Raw genomic sequence first — 22,059 nt, forward strand, 5'->3', positions numbered from 1 at the left:
CCCTTTCATTTCTCCCTCTTTCTAGGCTGTAGGTGCTAAGGGCCTCTCGCTCTCTTGAGCAGCTCATAGAAGAAAAGCAAAGGGCTCTTGAGCGGAGTCTTCACCGAGGATCGTGAAATCCCTTTTCCTTTGCTCATCTGTGTCATACTCTTCCATAGGCCCAGCAACCGACGGGTGCACCAGTCTTTGGGCCCTCTCCAGGGTCCCCTCTGAGCCACTTATCTCTCACTCCGATATCCAGCAGACCTCGCCATGCCTAGGAGGCAACTATGATCAGTAGAAAGGCTTCCTGACAGTTGCAGGGAGAATCCCTTCCGATGCATATTCAATTGAGCACATTTCATAGAGGTGACAGCCGCTTTATCAATTAAATTCCACATCCCCGGCTTTAGAGACACCACAAATCTCCCTACCTAATAAATCACAGGCCCCCGGTTATTGTTAAATGTCCCGTCAGTCTCTAATAAACTCCCTGCCAAAAGGGACAGGTTATTTATTATCCTGCTTGGACAAGAATGAATTGGGCCCCTTTCTCAGAAGAAGAGCAAACACACCGCCTTCCTCTCTAAAGATTGGGGCAGTGGTGTTAAATGGGGCAATCAATCAACTCGGGCCCTGAGCAGAGGGGAATCTGGTCAGAGTATACGTGGGAGGACGGCCTAGGGCTCTGATCCCAAAGCCAGCCCTGCAGATTCTTGTAGCCAGAGGTGCTTGTTCAAACTACAGGGGCTTAGACGTCTGGTGCAGATCGCCCATACCCAGTTCCATTCTGAGGAAGTACTGAAAAGTCCATTGATGGGGTCGTGGGACATTTGTAAAAAAGGTTATTTTCCTCGTTAGGAAAGGACAATCAGGATTGAGTCGGGTGTCAGGACAACGCACTGATAAATTTGAGGCAAGGTTGTGTTCCTTTACTGCGCATGAACTGGAGAATGGGACAGAGGAAGTGGGAAAGTCTGGGGACAGAAGCCAGCGGAGGTTCAGGGTGAGCAGCATACAGCCAGTGCTGGAGCTGAGAAAGCAAGACCCAGGAGCGGGCAGGTCTGCAAGCCGGGTGCAAAGAGCGCCTTGCCATCATCTGCCTCAGTAGATATGAAGCTTAGCGATGCGCCCAGGTTTGCAAATTAAGTTCTAGCTCCTCCAGCTTCCGGCGAATCGAGTCCCATTTCTATTTCCAACCGTGTTTCTCTTCACTGTTATATAACACGGCCCTCTTTGAAAGAGCATGACAAGCTCATTGTATATTCCTCGCGGTGACAAACGAGGCATTCCTTAACCTGGAGCCAATAATACATCCCTCTAGCCTCATTTCCCGGAACGGCTGCCATCCCAGCCTCCGTTCACACTGGAGGACTTACCTTCTCTAAGCTTCTAAAGTTCCTGATGCTTCCACGCCCCTTCACAGACTGTTCTATCACCCAGAATAGCTTCCTGAGAGTTGTCTGCCTGCTAAGGTCTCCTGCCGCCCCCACTGCCTGAGGAGTTGCGGGGAGAAGCGGCATCCTGGACGAGCAGTAGAGAATATCAGCCTCACTTCTCCCGGGGACACCAGTTTCAGCTCCAGGTACTGACACTGCCCCCTGAGTGCTGGGCTCGGGGACGGAAGACATCCAGCGTGCAGTTTTCCTCTGGGTTTCAGGCACCCTTTAAAGCACTTTGACTTGGTGTAAGGATGAGAAGAACAGAGAAGAAAGAGAGCTGTTGCTCTCTGAATCCCCAAAGCTGTTTCCCTCAGTTTCCCAGAATTTCTCACTCCCACATGACAACCCCACTTTGAGCAAGGAAGGACCTGAAAAATGTCAGTACCGCTCAGGATGTTACACCAGCTTGGGCTGCTTGCATAGCTCATACTTGATGGCTTTTTCCCAGCTGGGCTGCCAGCTCTTTTAGGACAGGCAGAAGAGGTAGGAGTCTGAGCTCTGGTTGGCTTCAGGAGCTCTGGAACCCTGAACAGGTTCTCTTCTGAGGAGTTATCAGAGGGCAGTGACTGTTTCCCATTGCTCTTGAAAGTCTCTGTGGGTCACGAAGCCTGGCCTCCAGCTTATCTCTCTTACCTCCTCAAAGCTCACTCTGTTAGAGTTTGACTGGGAAATGTCCTCAGTAGGCTCATGTGTTTCTGGTCCCCAGCGTGTGGTGCAGTTTTGGGGAGGTGGAGGACATGAAGCCTGGATAAGGATATAGGCCACTGAGAGTGGGCCTTGAGGATTACGGCTCAGTCCTCCTTTGGGTCCTACTGTCTGCTTTCTGATTTGCCAAGGTGTGAACAAACCGTGCAGCAACAGCTCCTGAAGCCACAGACCGCCCTGTTCCAGCCATTCCATCTGCATGCTTTCTGGGCCACGACGGGTGGCACCCGCCGAATTTACGAACCAGATAAATCTCTCCTCATGGAAGCCACTTCTGTCAGGGGTTTTGCCACAGCAATGAGAAAAGCAGCCAACGCTCTCCCTCCACTTTCATTCTAAGAAGTTCTAGAATGTGCTATGGCATCTGGAGAGATGGCTCAGTGGTTAAAATGCCGACAGATTCGATTCCCAGAACCCACACAACAGCTCACAGTCATCTGTGACTCCAGTTCCCGGGTATCTGACACTCTTTTCTGGCTCCTTGGGCACCAGGAACACAAACTATTTCACAGACACTCATGCAGGCAAACAGCCATTCACAAAAAAAAAAAAGAAAGAAAGAAAGAAAGAAATGTGCTGTGGTCTTCTGCGTCTTAAGGCCTCTGGTTTCTCTTTCTGCGATAAGAGCAACAACTTCTATGCAGCCTCCAGAGTTTTTTAATATTTCACTAACTCTGGGAAGATATGGAAGCCTTTTAATTGTGTCATCTGTAATTCCCTCCTCCTTCTGTAGTAATAGACCTCCTTTGGTAGCCTGTAGTTCAAGTTAAATGAGCATCTGTTGTTTAGAAGAATAAGTATACTTCCAATGGACCCAGCAAGATGGCTCAGTTAGTAAAGGTGCTTGCTGCCAAGGCTGATGATCTGAATCCAATTTCCAGGACCCACGAGATGAAGGGAAAGAACCGATTCATACAGACAGAGTTTCCAGATTTCCTTAAAGATAGGCAGGACTCTGCGGGTTAAGTTCTGATTAGTGAAATGCCATGTAGGAGTGTAGCTGCTTTTTGAGAACATTCTTTTTAAAAGGAGGGCTTCTGGGGCTAGAGAAATGGCTCAGCAGTTAAAAGCACTTGTTCTTGCAAAGGCCCTAGATTCGAGTCCCAGCACCACCATGGTGGTTCACAACCACAGTAACTCCAGTTCCAGGACTATGGACACACAAGGCACATCCACACACATGCAAACAGAACAATCATAATCATAAAACAAAACAAACAATGCAAGGGGGCACCTGGCGTGATGACCTCTGCTCTTCCTATTTCTGTGTTGACACTTCCTTCATCCTAATGTCTGCAATGAAGACACGATGGTTGGAGCTAGAGCAACCATTTGGTTAGCAGGATGGAAGCTCTGGAGCATGTGAACTTGTGGTCTTAAGCTACTGTGTCACTTTTACCCCAGACTTCTCCATTAGGGCAAAATGAACTTCCCAGAGAACTAAATTTCTAACTTGGGGTCTCATTTTCAATCAGTCCTAACTTTGACCCCTAGGTCTTTCCTAATTCTTCACATCTGCATTAGCGGGATATCCTTGACGTCCAGAGTACTCTGTGCTTTATACTGAAAGAGGCCACTTTTTTGTGCTTGAGGTCAGTGACTTCTATTGTTTTCTTCTACTTTTTATTTATTTTACATGCCAACCACAGTTTCCCTTCCCTCCTCTCCTCCCATCCTCTAACCACCTCCCTCCTACTCCTCCCCCCCCACCACCCCATTCACTTCTCTGTCTCCATTCAGAATGAGTAAGGCCTCCCATGGGAGTCAACAAAGCATGATATATATCAAATTGAGGCAGGACCAGGCTCCTCCCCTTTGCATTAAGGCTGGGCAAGGCATCCCACCTTAGGGAATAGGTTTCAAAGAGCCAGCTCATGTGCCAGGGAACAGGTCCTGGTCCCAGGGCTAGGGGCCCTACAGAAGACCAAGCTACACAACTGTCACACACATGCAGAGGGCCTATGCTGGTCCCATGTCTACTTCCTAGCTGTTGATCCAGAGTCCGAGAGCTCCTCCAAGCTCAGGTCAGCTGTTTCTGTGGGTTTCTCTGTGATGATCTTGACTCCCCTAGGCCTTATAACCCCTCCTCCCTCTCTTCAATTAGACTCCCAGAGCTTGGCCCAGTGCTTGACTGTGGATCTCTGCATCTGCTTCCAACAGTTCTTGGATGAAGGCACCAGCAACACAGACACCGAGGCAAAGGACACAGTCCATAAGACAATACAGCAGCCTTCAGCATGGGAAAAGGACTGATCTCCAAAATATATAATGAACTCAAGAAACTAGACACCAAAATACCAAATAATCCCATTCAAAAATGGGCTACAGATTTAAACAAAGAATTCTCAACAGAAGAATTTCGAATGACTGACATACACTTAAAGAGTTGTTCAACATCCTTAGCTATCAGGGAAATGCAAATCAAAAGAACTCTGAGATACCATCTTACACCTGTGAGAATGGCTAAGATCAAAAATGCTAATGACAGCCTATGTTGGAAAGGATGTGGAGTAAGAGGAACACTCCTCCACTGCTGGGAAGGCCAACTTTTTTTTTTTCGAGACAGGGTTTCTCTGTAGCTTTGGAGCCTGTCCCGGAACTAGCTCTTTTAGACCAGGCTGGCCTCGACTTCACAAAGATCTGCCTGTCTCTGCCTCACAAGTGCTGGAATTAAAGGCTTGGGAATGCAAACTTGTACAGCCACGTTGGAAAGCAGTATGGAAGTTTTCTCAGAAAATTGGGAATCAATCTACCTCAAGACCCAGAGATACTACTCTTGGGCATCAAAGGATGCTAAATCACTGCCCTCACAAATCGTCTGCTAATCAAATGATCACTTGACTTTGTCCTCTGTCTTACAGCGCCCAACCCCAGTCCATATTTAAGACACGATGGTTGCTGCAAGTTCAACCCCCGAGGGAAAATATTTTGTGGATTTAGCTATAAGTAACACAATTTGATCCCAAGAGCAGAACTACACAATATTTGTATCTGCAAAACATCATACACAACAAATGTCCTAACAGAATGCCTACAAAGTGTAAAATGTTACTTTCTTTAGGAAAAGTGGTCTCTTAGGGGGGAAAGTGAGCTTCTTTGACAGGGGTGGGCATGAGTTTACAGAACCGCTGCTGTGGGTACAAGGCCCAGCAGAGAGATTTCGGCAGCAAAGTGCCACCGGTTCAGTAGTTCCTAGGTCCACCAAACCTGGCGCTGGGATAGGTAGCCTAAAGCGACAGAATCCCTTGAGAGGCTGATAGTTTATTTACTGGGAGACCCAGAAATGTAAACAAATGGAAGAAGCTAGGAGCAGGCCTGGGACTGCTCCCAGTGTGAAGTCTGGGACGCGGGTTAAAGGGAACCAAAAGGAGCAGAATCTGAAACTGGACCCAAACGACCTTAAAAGTTTTTTGCTAATGTCACCTTTTGGTCTCCCCACTGATTTCCACTCCTTGAGTGGAGCACACTGTGAAGATTTTCACTCTGAGCACTCTTGGTCACAAATCTATTACAGTTCTAGTAACCTTAGGCCTGCTTGGAGTCTTCCCTCCGTCCCCGATGACATTCCCGAGACTACTGGAGGGCTGGGCATGTTTTACCTGGCTGCTGAGGACTTCTCTCGGCTCTTGGTTGTCTATGAGCCATCACTGGGCACAGGCCTCTGAAGTCCATTGCTTCTACTGGAAGCCATCCTTGGCCCAGACTGTTCTGTTCTACCCAGTCACTTCCTTTCCGTAGCTGAGGAGGTAATTTCAGGGCTCCTGTAAATCTTAGGAAGAGCCTTCAGGAAAGAGGCTCCCGGATATCGTTATGTGGACTTGGAATGATGTCATCTCAGTTGTCTACCTCCCTTTTTACAAAATAGTTTTAACTAAAATAGAATTATGTCACTTCCCCTTCCCTTTTTATCCTCTAGCCCCTCCCAAGTCCCTTCCCTCAAGCTCCTTCCACACCTCCCACTCTTAAATTGATAGCCTCTTTTTATTATTGTTAGACACTCACACATGTGTATACACACACACACACATATATGCACAAATACATTAAATACAAGTTGCTGAGTCTGTTTTTATTGTTTGTGAGTATATGGCTTCAGGGCTGACCACTTTGTGTTGGATTCCCAGTGAAGGGGCTCATCCCTGGAAGAGGCTAATTCTCCCTCTCTCAGCAGTTCTTTTTCTAGGGATGGGACCCATGAGATAGCCCCAGTTCTGTGTTAGCATGTCTGTTGATACTGGCGGATTGTCTGGTCTTGTTTATGCAGCCCATTTCTAGAAGATACTGTTTCAGAGCAGACTTCCTGACATGCTGGTTCTTACGATCTTTTTGTTTCCTCTTCCATGATGTTCCCCAAGCCATAGATGCAGGACCTGCGCTGTATGGGTTTCCACTGATCTCTACATTGTGTTCAGCTGTGTTTTCCACCATAAACTCCATTTGCTGCCAAGAGAAGCTTCCTCCCCCTCTTTTGTTTTTTTGAGACAGGATTTCTCTGTGTAGCTCTGACCATCTTGGAATTCCCTCTCAAGACCACACTGGCCTTGAACTTAGAGATCCACCTACCTCTGCCTTTCGAGTGTGGGGATTAAAGGTGTGAGCCACCACTGTCTGGCTAAGAGAAACTTCTTTGATGAGGAGTGGTAGCTACCCTTACCTGCAAGTTTAAGAATACTATTTAAAATGTAATTGGGAGTTAGGCTGGTCTAACAAAGTGGTAGCAACAGATTCTCGTCTATGATCCATGACCGCATTAGTCCCAGGAAGCTGGGCTAGGTTTCTAACATGGGGTGTGATTTTGCTGCTGTTGAGTGCTGCTAGCTACCACCAATGTGAGAGCCACTCTTGCGCCTCCATGGATATTTTGCCATAATACTGCTGTGCTTCATAGGCATTGCAGCTGGTTATGTGTCTTGCCTTCTTTAACTGTGAAATGGAGAAGGCAGTATCCATCTCATGTGATGTGATTTCCCATAAGAATATGAACTGAGCCCCATTGTCACCATCACCACACTCATCTCATTCTTCACTATCACAACCGTCCTCCATCATCATCATCAAGATTAAAGGCAGTGCTATCGCTCTTCTGTTTGCTTTGCTTCTCTGTTCATCTAGAGAGCATCCAAGAAGAACTTTGAGGCCCACGTTTATAGGATCCTGTTTTTCCTGTTTTTATTTCTGGAATTGCAGTCCTGAAGCACAGAGCACAGATAGAATACCTGAAGACAAAATCAGTGATCCTTTTAAAGACGTTATCAGTGATTGTTTCCAGACATGTATTTACTCTGTGGCCCAGGCTGGTACTCACTATGTACCCTAGGTTGGCCTTAAACTTGTGCTGATCCCCCAGCCTCAGCTTCTCAAGCACTGGACTAAACAGCACAAACTGCCTTATCCAGCTGCATTAACTGATTTAATGCCAGTTAACCTCCTTTTTATTGTTTTTAAAAACTACATTCAAAATGTCTTCTGAAAATGCCTAACAAATATTAAAATGGACAAAGTGAGTACTTGAATCCTCTCCTCCCATTTCATAAGGGCAAATGCCTTTATTAATATAGTATGAATTCTTTTGGCTATTTTTCATTATACATTTAAAAATCAGAATACTGGATATTCTGTAATGGTAGAATAAAAAGTTGAGTATGCATGTGTATGGTGTGGGTATGTGCACATGACAGCATGCATGTGTATGGTGTGGGTATGTGCACATGACAGCATGCATGTGTATGGTGTGGGTATGTGCACATGACAGCATGCATGTGTATGGTGTGGGTATGTGCACATGACAGCATGCATGTGTATGGTGTGGGTATGTGCACATGACAGCATGCATGTGTATGGTGTGGGTATGTGCACATGACAGCATGCATGTGTATGGTATGGGTATGTGCACATGACAGCATGCATGTGGAGGTCATAGAGAACTTGCAGGAGTCAGTTCTCTTCCTCCACCATGTGGATCCATGGCTGGAACTCAAGTGGTCAGGCTTGGAAGCAAGCACCTTTACCTGAGGAGCCATCTTCCATAGCGGTAGAAACTTTTTAAAAGTTATGATTTTAAAACCTTGTGGTGGGGCTGGAGAGATGGCTCAGCGGTTAAGAGCATTGCTTGTTCTTCCAAAGGTCCTGAGTTCAAATCCCAGCAACCACATGGTGGCTCACAACCATCTGTAATGAGGTCTGGTGCCCTCTTCTGGCCTGCAGACAGAATATTGTATACATAAAAAATAAATAAATATTTAAAAAAAATAAAACCTTGTGGTCAGTACACTTACCAAGTTTAGTATCTTGGTGCTTTTTCTGTGTACAGTTCAAGTGTTAAGTGGAGTTATGTTGATGTGAAACAGGGTCTCCCACACTTGTTTGTCCCCCAAATCCCAAACTCTACATCTACTAAATAACAGCTCTCTCTTGCTCATCTCCCTACTCTGGCTAACAACCATTCTATTTTCTACATCTGTGAGTTGGATTCACTCCGCCGGCTCACATAATGGAAGAATACGGTAGTTGTCCTTCTCTGATTGACTTCTTCACTTGGCATAAGGTCCTTAAGGTTCTTCCATTTTGTAGTGTCTGTCTTCCTTTATAATAAGGTTGCTTACTATCCCACTGTAAACCCCACATTTTCTTTATCTTTCCACCTACTTTAGAAAAGCTTTGGTTTCTCATGATGATATTGTCAGAATCCCGTGCTAGCCTGGACCATAAATTATTTCTCTACCAGACCCCAACATAAACTATCTTTCTCTGGACTAGCGTGAGGAGACGGGACTAAAGACACGACTCATAAGGTTTCATCGGGAGGGAGATTCTCAGCGATTCCTCTTGATATCCCGAAGAATTCCTCTTGTTTATTCTCCAAACTGTCTTTACACCAAAACTTAACTTAGGGGAAATACATTAGCATTCTGTCTCCTAGGTAACCAGGTGAATGGCTTTTCTTCAGGTCCACAACTACCTGTCTGCTCTGTCTGCTGTGTATGCTAGCTGTCACGTAGGCTTGAATTAACATCTCTATCAGGCATCCTCCAAATTACAGAGAAAGAAGCAAAACCACATCCTGACCTTTTGTTAGGTAGTGACGGCCTGTCTGGCAGGAGACGTGACTGCTTGGGATATCCACCATGGCCAGAGAACTTGGCTGTCACACCATGTAGAAATATGGGCTTACATGGTATGAACATGAACAGGCAAACATCTCAAAAAAGGAAAGGACATGTAATGATCAGTATTAGCTGTCATCTTGACAGGATCTGGGATGACCTGAGGGTGTGCCTTTGAGCCCTGGGTGATGACCCTTTAGGTGAATTGCTGTGGGAAGACCCATCTTACTGTGGGTGGGACCATTCTCTGTTGAAATAGGAGCAGCGGGGCTGTGTCCCGCCACCCAGTTTGGAGAGAAAAAACTGCGCCCATGTCCCCAAAATATTGTTTATAAATGTTCTTTTACATTTAAAGGGGGATATGATATAGATATAAATAATTTACATTGGTATGGATTTTAAGGTCAATTTTGTTATATGTATATGTATTTCTGATATTGATTAAGGTATTGTGATTGTGTAGTTCATTTAAAATGTAATGTATAATTAGGAAATATAGGTTGCTAATGGATAATCATCGATGATAGTAAAGCTTGTAGTCATGTTAGATTTTCTAGATATATAGAGATATATTTCAGATAGGCATTCTTCATATCTCTCAAAGGCTGCAGAATATGGCATTTAAAATATTTTAATAACTTAGGACTTTTCATGACAATGAGACATGTCTGCTCCTGGCGGCACCAATCTACTTCAAGAGGAAGATGGGCATCGAAGAGGATCGTTATGGAGTTTGATAGCCATTTGGGCAAGAAACTGCTCTTGCCTGGACTGTTGCATAAAATGGACACAGAGAACCCGCAGAGAGAGGACTGCTAAACTTGCCTAAACGTGAGACGGTCTTTTGGGGTTCATGACTCATGAAAGAGTCTGCGAGACATTCTGCAGGACACAGCAGATAGTGACTGAACTGTCTTTAAAATTTCCTGCTTCATGGAAATGTCTGCTGGATACTATGGGCCTGAAGGCTAAAGATGGATGCCCCAACGGTACAGAGGAACTTTGGGTGACTGTACAGGCAGCGAGATGTCTCTGTCATTTCTAGAGCTTTGGATTTCTTGTTTGCTTAGGTAATATTATATCCTTCTGGAGTCTTTGATGGAGTTGAAGAACAGTTAGTTATAGTTTTCCTTAGTTATGATAAAAGATAAAATAGATATAAATATTGTAACTGTAATTCTTGCTTGATAACTGTTTTGTTATATGTAATCTTACTATGTTAAAATGAAAGCCTTTCTTTTTTGTTTAAACAGAAAAAGGGGAAATGATGGGGGAGAGTCTTCTGGCTTGTGTTAATTTCATTGGTTAAATAAAGAGACTGCCTTGGCCCTTTAATAGGACATAAAATTAGGTAGGCGGAGTAAACAGAACAGAATGCTGGGATAAAGAAGCTGAGTCAAGGAGTCGCCATGATTCTTCTACCGGACACAGACGCAGGTTAAGATCCTCCCTGGTAAGACACCTTGTGGTGTTACAGGGATATTAGAAATGGGTTAGGTCAATATGTAAGAGCTAGCCAGTAAGAGGCTGGAACTAATGGGCCAGGCAGTGTTTAAAAGAATACAGTTTCCGTGTAATTATTTTGGGTATAAAGATAGCCGGGTGGCGGGAAGCAGCCAGCTTCTCCTATTACTACAATTCTCTGGGCAGGGTTCCTGGCATGCATAAAGTGGAGAAAGTTGCTTCTCACTAGCAAGCATTCATTGCTCCCTGTTTCTTGAACGCCATGTACCCTGGCCAGCTGCTTCAAGCTCCTTCTGCCTTGAGGTTCCCAGCATAATGGACTGTATCTCGAACTGCAGTTCAGAAAAACAAAAGAAAACCCTTTTTCCTTAAGTTGCTTTTGTCCAAGTATTTTGTCACAGGAACAGGAGAAGAAACTAGGAAAGGAAGGAAGAAGTGAGGAATGAGTCACTCTTGACTGGAAGTGCGCTTAAATAATAAAGGGTTTGTAAGCAAAGTTGCTGTTTCAACCCTTGGGAAACAGAAAAGCAGACAAAGGAAGCCATTTCGATGCCTGTGGGGTGCATGGTCTGCACAGAGAAGATTCTGGACGGGGAAGCTAGTAGGGAAGGCTGCAATAGTTAGGACAACCAAAAGATCCAGAGTAGAAATAAATTAAAAAGGAGTGGAAGAGGTATTTGGAGACATTATCTGCCAGTAAAATGTTAGAAAGAGGGCGAGAGCAAAGCAAAAAAGAATCCTCCTCAGGAGGCAGAGGCAGGCGGATCTCTATGAGTTCGAGGCCAGCCTGGTCTATAAGAACTAGTTCTAAAATGGGCTCCAAAGCTACAGAGAAACCCTGTCTTGAAAAACCAAATAATAAAAAAGGAATTCTCAGATTTGTAATTTGTGGATTAATGGATGAAAGATGTGGGCAACTAAGAGGAAGCCTGCGATCTTTAATTCCACATTGGTTTCTTATTAACTGTGATCCTTAGTCCCTTATTAGTTCCTCTTCTTTCTTATGGATAGTAGGTTCTTGCTTTGTGTTTTGTAAATTAGTAAGCAGACAGCATCCATCTTCCGAACCTCTTCTAGTGAAATTTCCTGGCCAAAGATATTTCTACACAATTGGGATGTGGGGACATCAATGCATGTATGGGAAACAAGACCAGAATTAACTTAAGGACAAATGAGATTTGTGATAAGTCTTGTCAACTTGAGATTTAGAATTGGCTAGGAGACAAAACTGCGCAGGTCTGTGTGAACATTTCGAGAGAGGAAGGTAATATTGTTTAATGTGTCAGATTTTTTTTTTTCCTACCAGGCCAAAAGAGAACAAGTCAGAATAGGTTCGTTCCCGTCTTCAGGGTAAGTGAGGGAGACAATAAACATTTTGGGTAGTTGTATCATGAAGAGTGACCACGTGTGGTGTGGCACACACCTGTCATATCTCAGTATCTGGGAAGCTGAGGCAGGAGGATTTTGAGGCCAGCCTGAGCTGCATAGGAAGACTTTGTCTTAAAAGCAAAACAAAACAACAGTAACAACAACAACAACAACAACAAAACCCAACCAACTAAGCTACTCAAACCAAAAGTCAAACAAGGGGGGTAGTGATAAGAATAATGGGAAAGGCCAGGAGTAGACAGGATGGTGGTGACTCACGATTTCAAGAAAGACCTCTTAAACAGGTGTCATGTGGGCGGGTCTAGAGGAAGGAGAAGTGGTGTGCTAGTTGCCCACCCGAGATCAGCAAGGGCACACAAAAAATGCGCTGAACCCGAGACGTCTGTTGGCCAGGACTTTCGAGAGAGTTCTCAAGCAGAGCCTGGGAACTGGCCGTCCAGTTAGGCTCCCGTCCCGCGCCCGCACTGTGCTAGGGGGCTGGGGAGCCGAAGCGACAGGGCTGCCTAGCGTGGTAAACCCCGTCTGGCTGGGTTCGGGGGCGCTGTCTGGGAGCACTGAGGGGCAATGCGAAAGGGTGAGAAAGCGAAGGCTTCGGCGTGGCCACGGGCGAACGAGACCCGCGCGGCTCAGCCGAGACCGAGACCGAGACCGACGCGAGGGCTGCGTCACAAAGCGCGCCGTGGGGGCCCGATTCCGGAGCAGAGTCGCGGGAGGCGGGCGGTGCCCACCGCGGGCACGCGACGCCCTCTGCAGGCCGCAGGCGGCAACACGGGTAGCTTCATCTTCCTCCGCTCTTCCCGCCTCTTCCCCCGGCTACATTTTCCCCCACACCCCACTCCACTCCAGAGCGTCAGCCTCCGACTTCCGTTCGTCCCCTCCACTTCCAGGCCAAGTGTGTCCGTGTCTTCTCCAGGATACTGACAATAAAGTTTTTTCTCTTCTCGCTCCCAGGAGCCCCGCCTCAACTCTAACTATCGCGAGATCTGGAGGCGCGGCTACCATGGCGGCGGCATTTGAAGCCCCGGCGGCCCTGGCAACCGCGGAGTCAGCTATGGCGGCGGATTGTGTGGCCGTGCCGGTCCCGGCTGCGGAGCCAACCCCCAGCTCCCCGTGGAGCTTGCGGACCGCTCACGACATCGGCGGGCCGCGGACGCGTACAGGGGACGTGGTGCTGGCGGAGCCGGCGGATTTCGAGTCGTTGTTGCTGTCGCGGCCCGTGCTGGATGGGCTGCGGGCGGCCGGCTTCGAGAGGCCGTCTCCCGTGCAACTCAAGGCCATCCCGCTGGGGCGCTGCGGGCTCGGTGAGGACCGGGGTCAGCCGGGAGAACTCCGGGGAGGCGCCGTGGCGGGGCTCGGCGAGGCTCTGGGCTCGCGATGGAGTTTGAAGATGGTTAAGACTTTGTAGCATCGAGTCCACGTTGGAGACGGTCATCGGTAGAGAGATTCGGGGACCAAGGGGCTGGAGAAATGGCTCTGGTTGAGTCAGGGATCAAGCACGCTATGTGCGCGTTTGAGAGTCAACTAAAAGTACTCGTGACACCTAGGTGGTCTTAGGAGAGAGCCTGGTCATTCTCTGATCTCATATTAATCTCTAGTTTCTTCAGTGAATCTAGCTAATGATAAGTATTTTGTTTCTTCCTCAGATTTAATTGTTCAAGCCAAGTCTGGCACTGGGAAAACTTGTGTATTCTCCACCATTGCTCTAGACTCCCTTATTCTTGAAAACTATAGTACTCAGGTGAGTTTAATACAGAGGATCCAGAGGGGGTGGGTAGGCACGTGGACTCTAGCTAGACTTAGGAAAAACTACTGACTCCACACAGATGGTGAGTTTGATGAATGAAAACCAACCATTTGAAAATTACAGAAGTAAACTAGATGGTAATAAGATCGTTGAGTTGTGGCCAAGAATATCATTATTAATTTTTTAAACTTGGAATTTTCTATAATAACTTCTTGAACATTTGTCAACTAAAATCATTACGCAATTAAAAACTTTCACTTGATAAACTGGGGTTAGACCTAGAAGGTAAAAGTTTTGGTTTATTTAATATGCTATGGCAAATTTTGTGTGGTTGTGCTTTTTTTTTTTTTTTTGAGACAGGTTTTCTCTTTGTAGCCTTGGCTGACCTAGAACCTGCTGTGTAGACAGGTTGGCCTCGAACTAACAAGAGATTTGCCCGTCTCTGTCTCCCAGTTCCTAGGATTAAAGGTGTATGCCATCACCGCCAGGCTTCAGGTGGTTCTTTTTTCTTTCTTTTCTAAAAATGTTATGATTGCTCTGTCTGCAAGTACACCTGCATGCCAGAGGAAGGCACCAGATCCCATTATAGATAATGGTGAGCCACCGTGTGCTTGCCTCCAGGACACACCCCTACCCCTGCCCAGTGGTTCTTAAAGTCTTTTGTGTGCGTGTATTGATCTCCCAATTTTCCAATTTTAGGTTGTTTTGGATTGGTTTTAAGATTGTCCTATGGTCAGCCGGGTGGTGGTGGTGCACACCTTTAATCCCAGCACTCGGGAGACAGAGGCAGGCGGATCTCTGTGAGTTTGAGGCCAGCCTGGTCTACAAGAGCTAGTTCCAGGACAGGCTCCCAAGCTACAGAGAAACCCTGCTTCAAAAAACAAAACCAAACCAAAAAAAGATTGTCCTACTCAAATTAGTAGGAAATTTGGGTTTGGGAGATCATTCTTCAAAAAGATTTGTTCAGCCAGTATTACATATAAATACTACATTAGGCACCGGGAATTAAACAGTCAATTGGATATGATCCTCCCACCATCTTCTGGAGTGTAGTAGTTGTGGTTGACTTTATTTCAAGTTCAAGAAGTGGCTGCCAGGCTGGAGAGATGGCTCAGTGGTTAAGAGCACTGGCTGCTCTTCCAAAGGTCCAGAGTTCAATTCCAGCAACCACATAGTGGCTCACAACCATCTGTAATGAGATCTGGTGCTCTCTTCTGGCCTGCAGGCATACATGCAGACAGAATACTGAGAACACTGTATACATAATAAATAAATAAATAAATAAATAAATAAATATTTTTTAAAAAAGTGGCTGCCATGAAGATGAATCTTTAAAAGTGCTGTTTTGTTTTGTTTTGTTTTTTTAAACCCAGAATCCTTGTATTTGTCATCTAGGAACCTCTTTGAGTTCTGTAGTTCTGTATCCACCAAATTCTAGGAGTTATTGAATATACTTCTTAAGGACAGTGGCTAGTCTATTTGTAGATTAGGGTGTATTTGAGAGTTTTGACTTGAAATACTTGGCAGCAGACCAAATTCTAAACCTAGGTTTTGTTTTTTTGGTTTTTTGTTTTGTTTTGTTTTTGGTTCATTTGAGACAGGGTTTCTCTGTAGCTTTGGCACCTGACCTAGAATTAGCTCTTGTAGACCAGGCTGGCCTCGAACTCACAGAGATCAGTCTACCTCTGCCTCCCGAGTGCTGGGATTAAAGGTGTGCGCTACCACTGCCTGGCACTATTTGAATTTTTTTAAAAGAATACTTTTTATTACTTGTTATTACAAATATATGTTTCTTGTTTATATGAAGAGTGCCAGGAGAGCAATTCTTTCACAACTTGTATGTTTTCTCCCATGCAGTAGGTTCTTAATAATTAATTGAGTAAATAAATGGATTGCTGGTTTTTTGTTGTTTTTTTGGTCTTGAAGCTTCTCTTTTAAAATGAAAAGTAGCACAGCATGCAATGAATGTATCACTCGTGTGTTCCTCTGGCTTGTAATATTTTACAATTTGTTTTAGATTTTGATATTGGCTCCTACAAGAGAAATTGCTGTTCAGATACATTCTGTTATCACAGCCATTGGAATAAAAATGGAAGGGTTAGAATGTCACGTCTTTATTGGAGGGACCCCGTTATCGCAAGACAGAACCAGACTTAAAAAGTGTCATATTGCTGTTGGCTCTCCTGGTAAGTTGTTAATATCTGTCTGTAGCTGAAGTTCTTGAGGAGTGGAGCATTGACTGTGACCATAGTTAAATGGGAGTCTTTGATGATGGCAATAATTACTTTCACTGGAAATGAAGAGCGTTAGACCAGTGAGACGCATGGCCAGATTATCAACAGAATCTGTTCATCTCCGTCCTGAAGCGTGTTTGAGAATATGTGGGACAGGCTTCTGACATATGACATGACTTTCAGGAAGCCTGTCTAAGTCATGGATTGAGACTTTTGTTGTTTTCTCTGGTGATTTGCTCATAAATCACTCAATGTAGAATTCAGTGCCTTTGCATTCAAGTCTTGATAACAGTGATGTTCGTTTTCCATATTTATTAGGAATGAGAAGTGAGAGCGGGGTAAAGAATGGATTCAGGCAGGATGAGAATTTAAGAGTACTAAGATTGTGAGTTAGTATGTGAATGCACACTGAGAAGATTCTTCAGTGTAACCTGTGGATAAATACTGTAAAGCATTCTTGAGGTTTGAACAGATTTGATATGTCATGAATATTTCAGGTTTTGTTGTTTTCCTGGCATATAGGTAGAATTAAACAGCTCATAGAACTTGACTACCTGAATCCGGGCAGTATCCGTCTCTTTATTCTTGATGAAGCAGATAAGCTTTTAGAAGAAGGCAGTTTCCAGGAGCAAATAAAGTAAGAGAACTAACTTGATTATAAAAATGTTGTGTCTAAATGTGTCTTTAACTTTTCCAGGTAGTGTTTGCTGTCTGCATAGTTTTCATTGTCTATGTTTTCTTGTATTTTACAGTTGGATTTACTCTTCTTTACCTGCTAGTAAACAGATGTTGGCAGTATCTGCTACTTATCCTGAATTTTTGGCTAATGCTTTGACAAGGTATATGAGAGATCCCACATTTGTAAGGTTGAATCCCAGTGATCCAAGCCTCATAGGTATGTATAGGTTTCAGTTAGTGCTAGTCTGTGACATTGTGGGGCTTCCCTTGTCTGACTGTGACTGCATCATAGTTGCCATTAGAAGTCACCAGATGTGCTTGTTTTAACTGGGGACTTTTGACTTCTTTGTAGGTTTGAAGCAGTACTACCACGTGGTCAATTCTTACCCTTTGGCTCATAAGATTTTTGAGGAAAAGAGTCAGCATTTACAGGAACTTTTTAGTAGAATCCCATTTAATCAAGCCTTGGTGTTTTCTAATTTGCACAGCAGGTAATAACTTAATCCAGGGAATTTTAAAAAACAAAGAATAGGCATGAGGCAATAGTTGAAAGTTGTAAATCTTTTTCTTTTGTAGAGCTCAGCATTTGGCTGATATCCTTTCTTCTAAAGGTTTTCCTACGGAATGCATTTCAGGCAAGTCCAGCTTTGTCTTTGTTTAATGTGTTGCCTTGAAGCCTTCCACATCAAGGGAGAAAAAGATCACTTCTTGAATTGTTTCACGAGTGCGAGACTGCACTCATAATAAAGGAAATTTGGGCTTATTCTTCATTGGAATTTGATAATCAGTCTCCTGGAATTTTTTTAATTAAATTAAATTTTTTTAAAGGAATAACTTGGTCTGTAGTAACAATTTAGAAAATCGGTGATCAGAGATACTTAAATTTTCTTAAATACTTTAATAATCCATTATTAAAATGCTAAAATTTAAGCAGGGTATGATTTTGCATTTACTCTAGAGGCGGGAGTGGAAAGGTCATGGGCCTGAGGCCATATTTGACTATGTTAACTTAAGACCAGTGTGGGTGGCATAGCAAGACCCTGTCATAGAAAAGCATGCTAAGACTAGCTGAGTTATCTTCTCTGCTGCCCTACCTTGGCCTTTCATATGCCTGGTAAGTACTCTCCTTTGGAGCTATACCTCCAGCTGTTGAATTGACTTTAATGGGCGATGGAAGGCAGAAGTCACTCACTTCATCCACAGAGTTAATTGCTGGATTAGTAGGAAAGACTTAAAAGAAATTTTTGATTTTTATCTTCAGTTTTGTATGTAGTGTAATTCTTATTAGCTGGAACATACTCAGTATGAGGTACTAGGGAGATTAATTTCTTAGTAGTCTGATAGTTGAACCCTGGGTCACATTGAAAACCAGATTTGTAGGCTGTAGAAAGAACTCAGTGATTGCACAGGACTTTGGACCCCAGCACCCACATATCAAACCAGGTGGGTGTTTTTGCTCCTAGGTATCTGATGCCCTCTCCTGGACTCTGAATGTATAGGCACATGCAACTGTATATAGTCAGACACATAGACACAGGCATATAGAGACTCTTAAAACAAGATTTGTTTCCTTTTTTAAAAAGATTTATTTATCCATTATGTATACAGTGTTCTGTCTGCATGTGTGCCTGCAGGCCAGAAGAGGGCACTAGATCTTATTACAGTTGACTGTGAGCCACCATATGGTTGCTGGGAATTGAACTCGGGACCTCTGGAAGAGCAGGCAGTGCTCTTAAGCGCTGAGCCATCTCTCCAGCCCCCTTAAAACAAGATTTGTAAACAGTTGGTAAGAACTTTTTTCCTGAGAACTATTTGTTAGACTTAGTAATATCACCATTTAAAATTGATTCTTGAATTTCAAATTGATTGCCTAAAGCATATTTTGAAAATACTGAGTTTAGATTTTAGCACTCATATTTGTAAACAGGATACAATTAACTTGGTTATTTCTTTTAAAACATTACGATTGAGAGTTATGATCCTTGCTTATTGTGGATTTGATACTTAAGCTAATGTATCTTAGCTTAAGTTTTTGTTGCTGTTTTTGAAATGGGATCTTATGGAGTCTAGGCTGGCCTTGAACTCTGGCTTTTTTCCGCAACCTCTGAGTACTAGGATGACAGATGGCAGCTGTGTGCTGTCATACCTGACATGCTTAGGTGTTAAGAATTTTTTTGGGTCTCTCTAGGTAACATGAACCAGAACCAGCGCCTTGATGCTATGGCTAAACTGAAGCAGTTTCATTGCAGAGTCCTCATTTCTACAGATTTGGTAAGGCTCCTGCTAGCTTTGGCTGATTGTTCATCTTGGAGTGTGGTGTTATTAGATTGCTGTCCTATTTCATACATCTAGCAGGTGCCAGAGATATAAATTATCTTTCCAGTTCTGGGGAAAGTACTTTCTTAAAAATAACTTTAATGTTTGATTTAAAATTATTTTTGAAATGGTTTAGGCCTACTTAGTCATTGGAAATAGATTTTTTTCCTCTCAATGCTAAATATTTGCCTGTTTTAAATCTGACTTTTGGTTATACCAGAAGAGCATACACTGGTAGCCATGCTATAATTATTACAAACAATTGTCTTCAAGACTTCCCGTGGGATTGATGCTGAGAAGGTGAATCTGGTAGTAAATCTGGATGTGCCGTTAGACTGGGAGACATACATGCATCGGATTGGCAGAGCTGGCCGCTTTGGTAAGGAAAAAGGAAGTTGAGTGCTTTCACAAAAAGTCTGATATGAAAGGTCTTTGGACTGCTACTTCTGTGGAAATGAGTTTCCATGTTACTCCATATTCTTAGGGACCTTGGGACTGACAGTGACCTACTGCTCTAGGGGGGAAGAAGAAAACATGATGATGAAAATTGCCCAGAAATGTAACATCAACCTTCTCCCTTTACCAGGTGTGTGCATTTCCTTTTGACATTCTTTTGTTTGTTTTTAATTAGTTAATTTATTTTGAGACAGAGTCTCTTTGTAGTTCTTTCTGTCCTGAAACTCACTATGTAGACCAGGTTGGACTGCTTGCCTCTGCATCTGAATTGCTAGGATTAAAGTTGTGTGCCTGGGGTTAAAATCGTGCACCACCATGCCTGGCTTCCTTGTGAATCAAAAGTTTTGACGTTTTTACAGTTGTAGTGATGGTAGGCTTATAAAAATAATAGCACATAGTCTTCTGTGTGCATGTTAATTCATTTAATTCTCACCACAGGCCTGTGAGTACATGCTGTTTTTAATTTGTTTCTTGTAGATTAGGACATTTAGGCATACTTTAAAATGTAGGTTAAGTAAAAATGTTAATAGCTGATAAGTAGAGAAGGTAAGTAAAGTAACTACTTGGGACATGAGGAGTATTCTACTACTGTATTAGACCCAAAGCTATAGGCTCTGCAGTTTTATTTTTTGAGGCAGTGCTTCACTATGTAGCCCTGTCTGGCCTGATCTGTGATGTGTAGACCAGGCTGGCATCTAATTCACAGAGATCCATCTGCCTCTATCCTCAGGGGTGCTGGGATTAAAGGTGTGCACCACCATACCTGGGCTGAGAATTTTAATATGTATTCTTCCTTGTATAGACCCCATTCCTGCTGGCCTGATGGAAGAATGCTTGGACTGTGATGTGGAGGTCAAAGCTGCACTGCATACACGCAGCGTACCAAGTCTACCTACCCAGACTCCCCAAAAGCAAGTTCAGAAACCAGAGAGAGCCTTCCAGACTCAAAGAATTCCTGGTAACCAAATGCCTTCCCCTAGAAATACTTCTGTGTCTACACTCTCAGCCAAATCAAAGCATAGTAGCAAACAGAAACCTCCTGTGAAAAGCCCCTCAGAGTGTGGGATCATAGAAAAGGCTGCTCCACCGGAAGAGTTGGGCTGTAACACACAACCGGAAGAGCAAGTGAAGAGTTCTGATCAGACTGCTGCTGAGGACTTCTCTAGTAGCAGCCAGCAGCAGGCCAAAGAAGCCTCATCTGGGCCCCTCCCCAAAATCCCTTGTCTCTCTTCCTTCAAAGTTCATCAGCCATGTACTTTGACTTTTGCGGAACTGGTAGAGGATTACGAGCACTACATTAAAGAGGGGTTAGAGAAGCCTGTGGAAATTATCCGGCACTACACGGGGCCTGGGGCTCAGACTGTGAATCCTCACAATGGTTTTGTGCGAAATCGCATCTCTGAAGATAGAACACAGATACTGGCGAGTAGTAGCCAGTCTGGGGACTCAGAGAGTGAGAGCGATTCTTGCAGCTCAAGGACTTCTTCCCAGAGCAAGGGCACTAAGTCATATTTGGAAGGCTCTTCTGACACTCAGTTGAAAGACTCCGAATGTACACCTGTGGGCGGACCGCTCCCTTTGGAACAGGTTGTGAGTGGAAATGATGCCCCAAGTCAAGTGGAGTGTCAGGAGTCTCCTGAAACCCCAGTGAAAGCAAGGCATAAAGAAGGAGCTAGCCAGGGATCTAAGCAGAGTCGGAGAAATCCACCACGGCGCTCCTCTTACCGAGCCCAGACAGAACCCCAGGAGGAGGCTTGGTATGACTGTCAGAGGGAAACAGATGCGAGTTTCTCCGATACCTACCAGGATTATGAGGAGTACTGGAGGGCATATTACAGGGCGTGGCAAGAATATTATGCTGTTGCTTCCCACTCGTACTATTGGAATGCTCAGAGACATCCCAGTTGGATGGCTGCCTACCAGATGAATACAGTGTATCTCCAAGAAATGATGCGCAGTAACCAGTGATGACCATAGACTGTCAGCAGTAATGGATGTGCACTCTTCACCTGGAGTAAGTGGGGGATGGTGGCATTTTGGAGGAACTGAGAGGACTTTGAGGCTTTCTACTGGGGCACAGCTATTTTTCAGATTATTTTGACTTGGTCCAGGAATATTCTTTTTTTTCCAATTTCATCAGATTTGCAAGAGAATTTTTAGAACTTGGATCCATAAACCTCCAAGGTGCCACTTCATGTAGGCTGTTCCCAAAAGAAACCTTTTAAAAGGTGATGTATATGGCACTCCTTAAATAAAAATAGTTAAAATTTGAATATAATGTTTTTCTGTGGAGTTCCTTACAAAAGGATTGCACTACATTTCTGTATTACTGTATTCTCATGGGAATCTGATCATGTAGATCTTTGAGGTTTAGGCAGGAAGGAATCTTTCAGTGCCCTCTGCTTCCCGTGGTAGCTTCCGCTAGCTGTGAAAACAGATTTAGGTCAATGTTGTGGATGCTTTTCTGTTCATCCTCCTGAAGAAGCTGAAGGCTGCCCACATCTCACTGTGTTAAGTAGGGCAGTGTCATCTGTGGCTACCTTCTGCTC

General features: G+C 44.2%; 1 protein-coding gene across 1 annotated transcript; it reads left to right on the forward strand.

The window, feature by feature from the left end:
• Window positions 1-13,071: 13,071 nt before the first annotated feature.
• Window positions 13,072-21,776, forward strand: LOC121448113 (probable ATP-dependent RNA helicase DDX20). Its single transcript, XM_041651833.1, has 11 exons — window positions 13,072-13,383; window positions 13,726-13,820; window positions 15,844-16,012; window positions 16,583-16,697; window positions 16,813-16,955; window positions 17,091-17,229; window positions 17,315-17,373; window positions 18,927-19,009; window positions 19,328-19,433; window positions 19,539-19,640; window positions 20,313-21,776. Exons 1-11 carry the CDS (start codon window positions 13,083-13,085, stop codon window positions 21,476-21,478), a joined length of 2,478 nt encoding a protein of 825 aa, XP_041507767.1. The 5' UTR covers window positions 13,072-13,082; the 3' UTR covers window positions 21,479-21,776.
• Window positions 21,777-22,059: the final 283 nt, after the last annotated feature.

The sequence above is a fragment of the Microtus oregoni genome, unplaced genomic scaffold, assembly GCF_018167655.1.
Source record: "Microtus oregoni isolate MIOR12 unplaced genomic scaffold, Mior012 000000F_ref0000247, whole genome shotgun sequence".
NCBI classification, from domain to species: Eukaryota; Metazoa; Chordata; class Mammalia; order Rodentia; family Cricetidae; genus Microtus; species Microtus oregoni.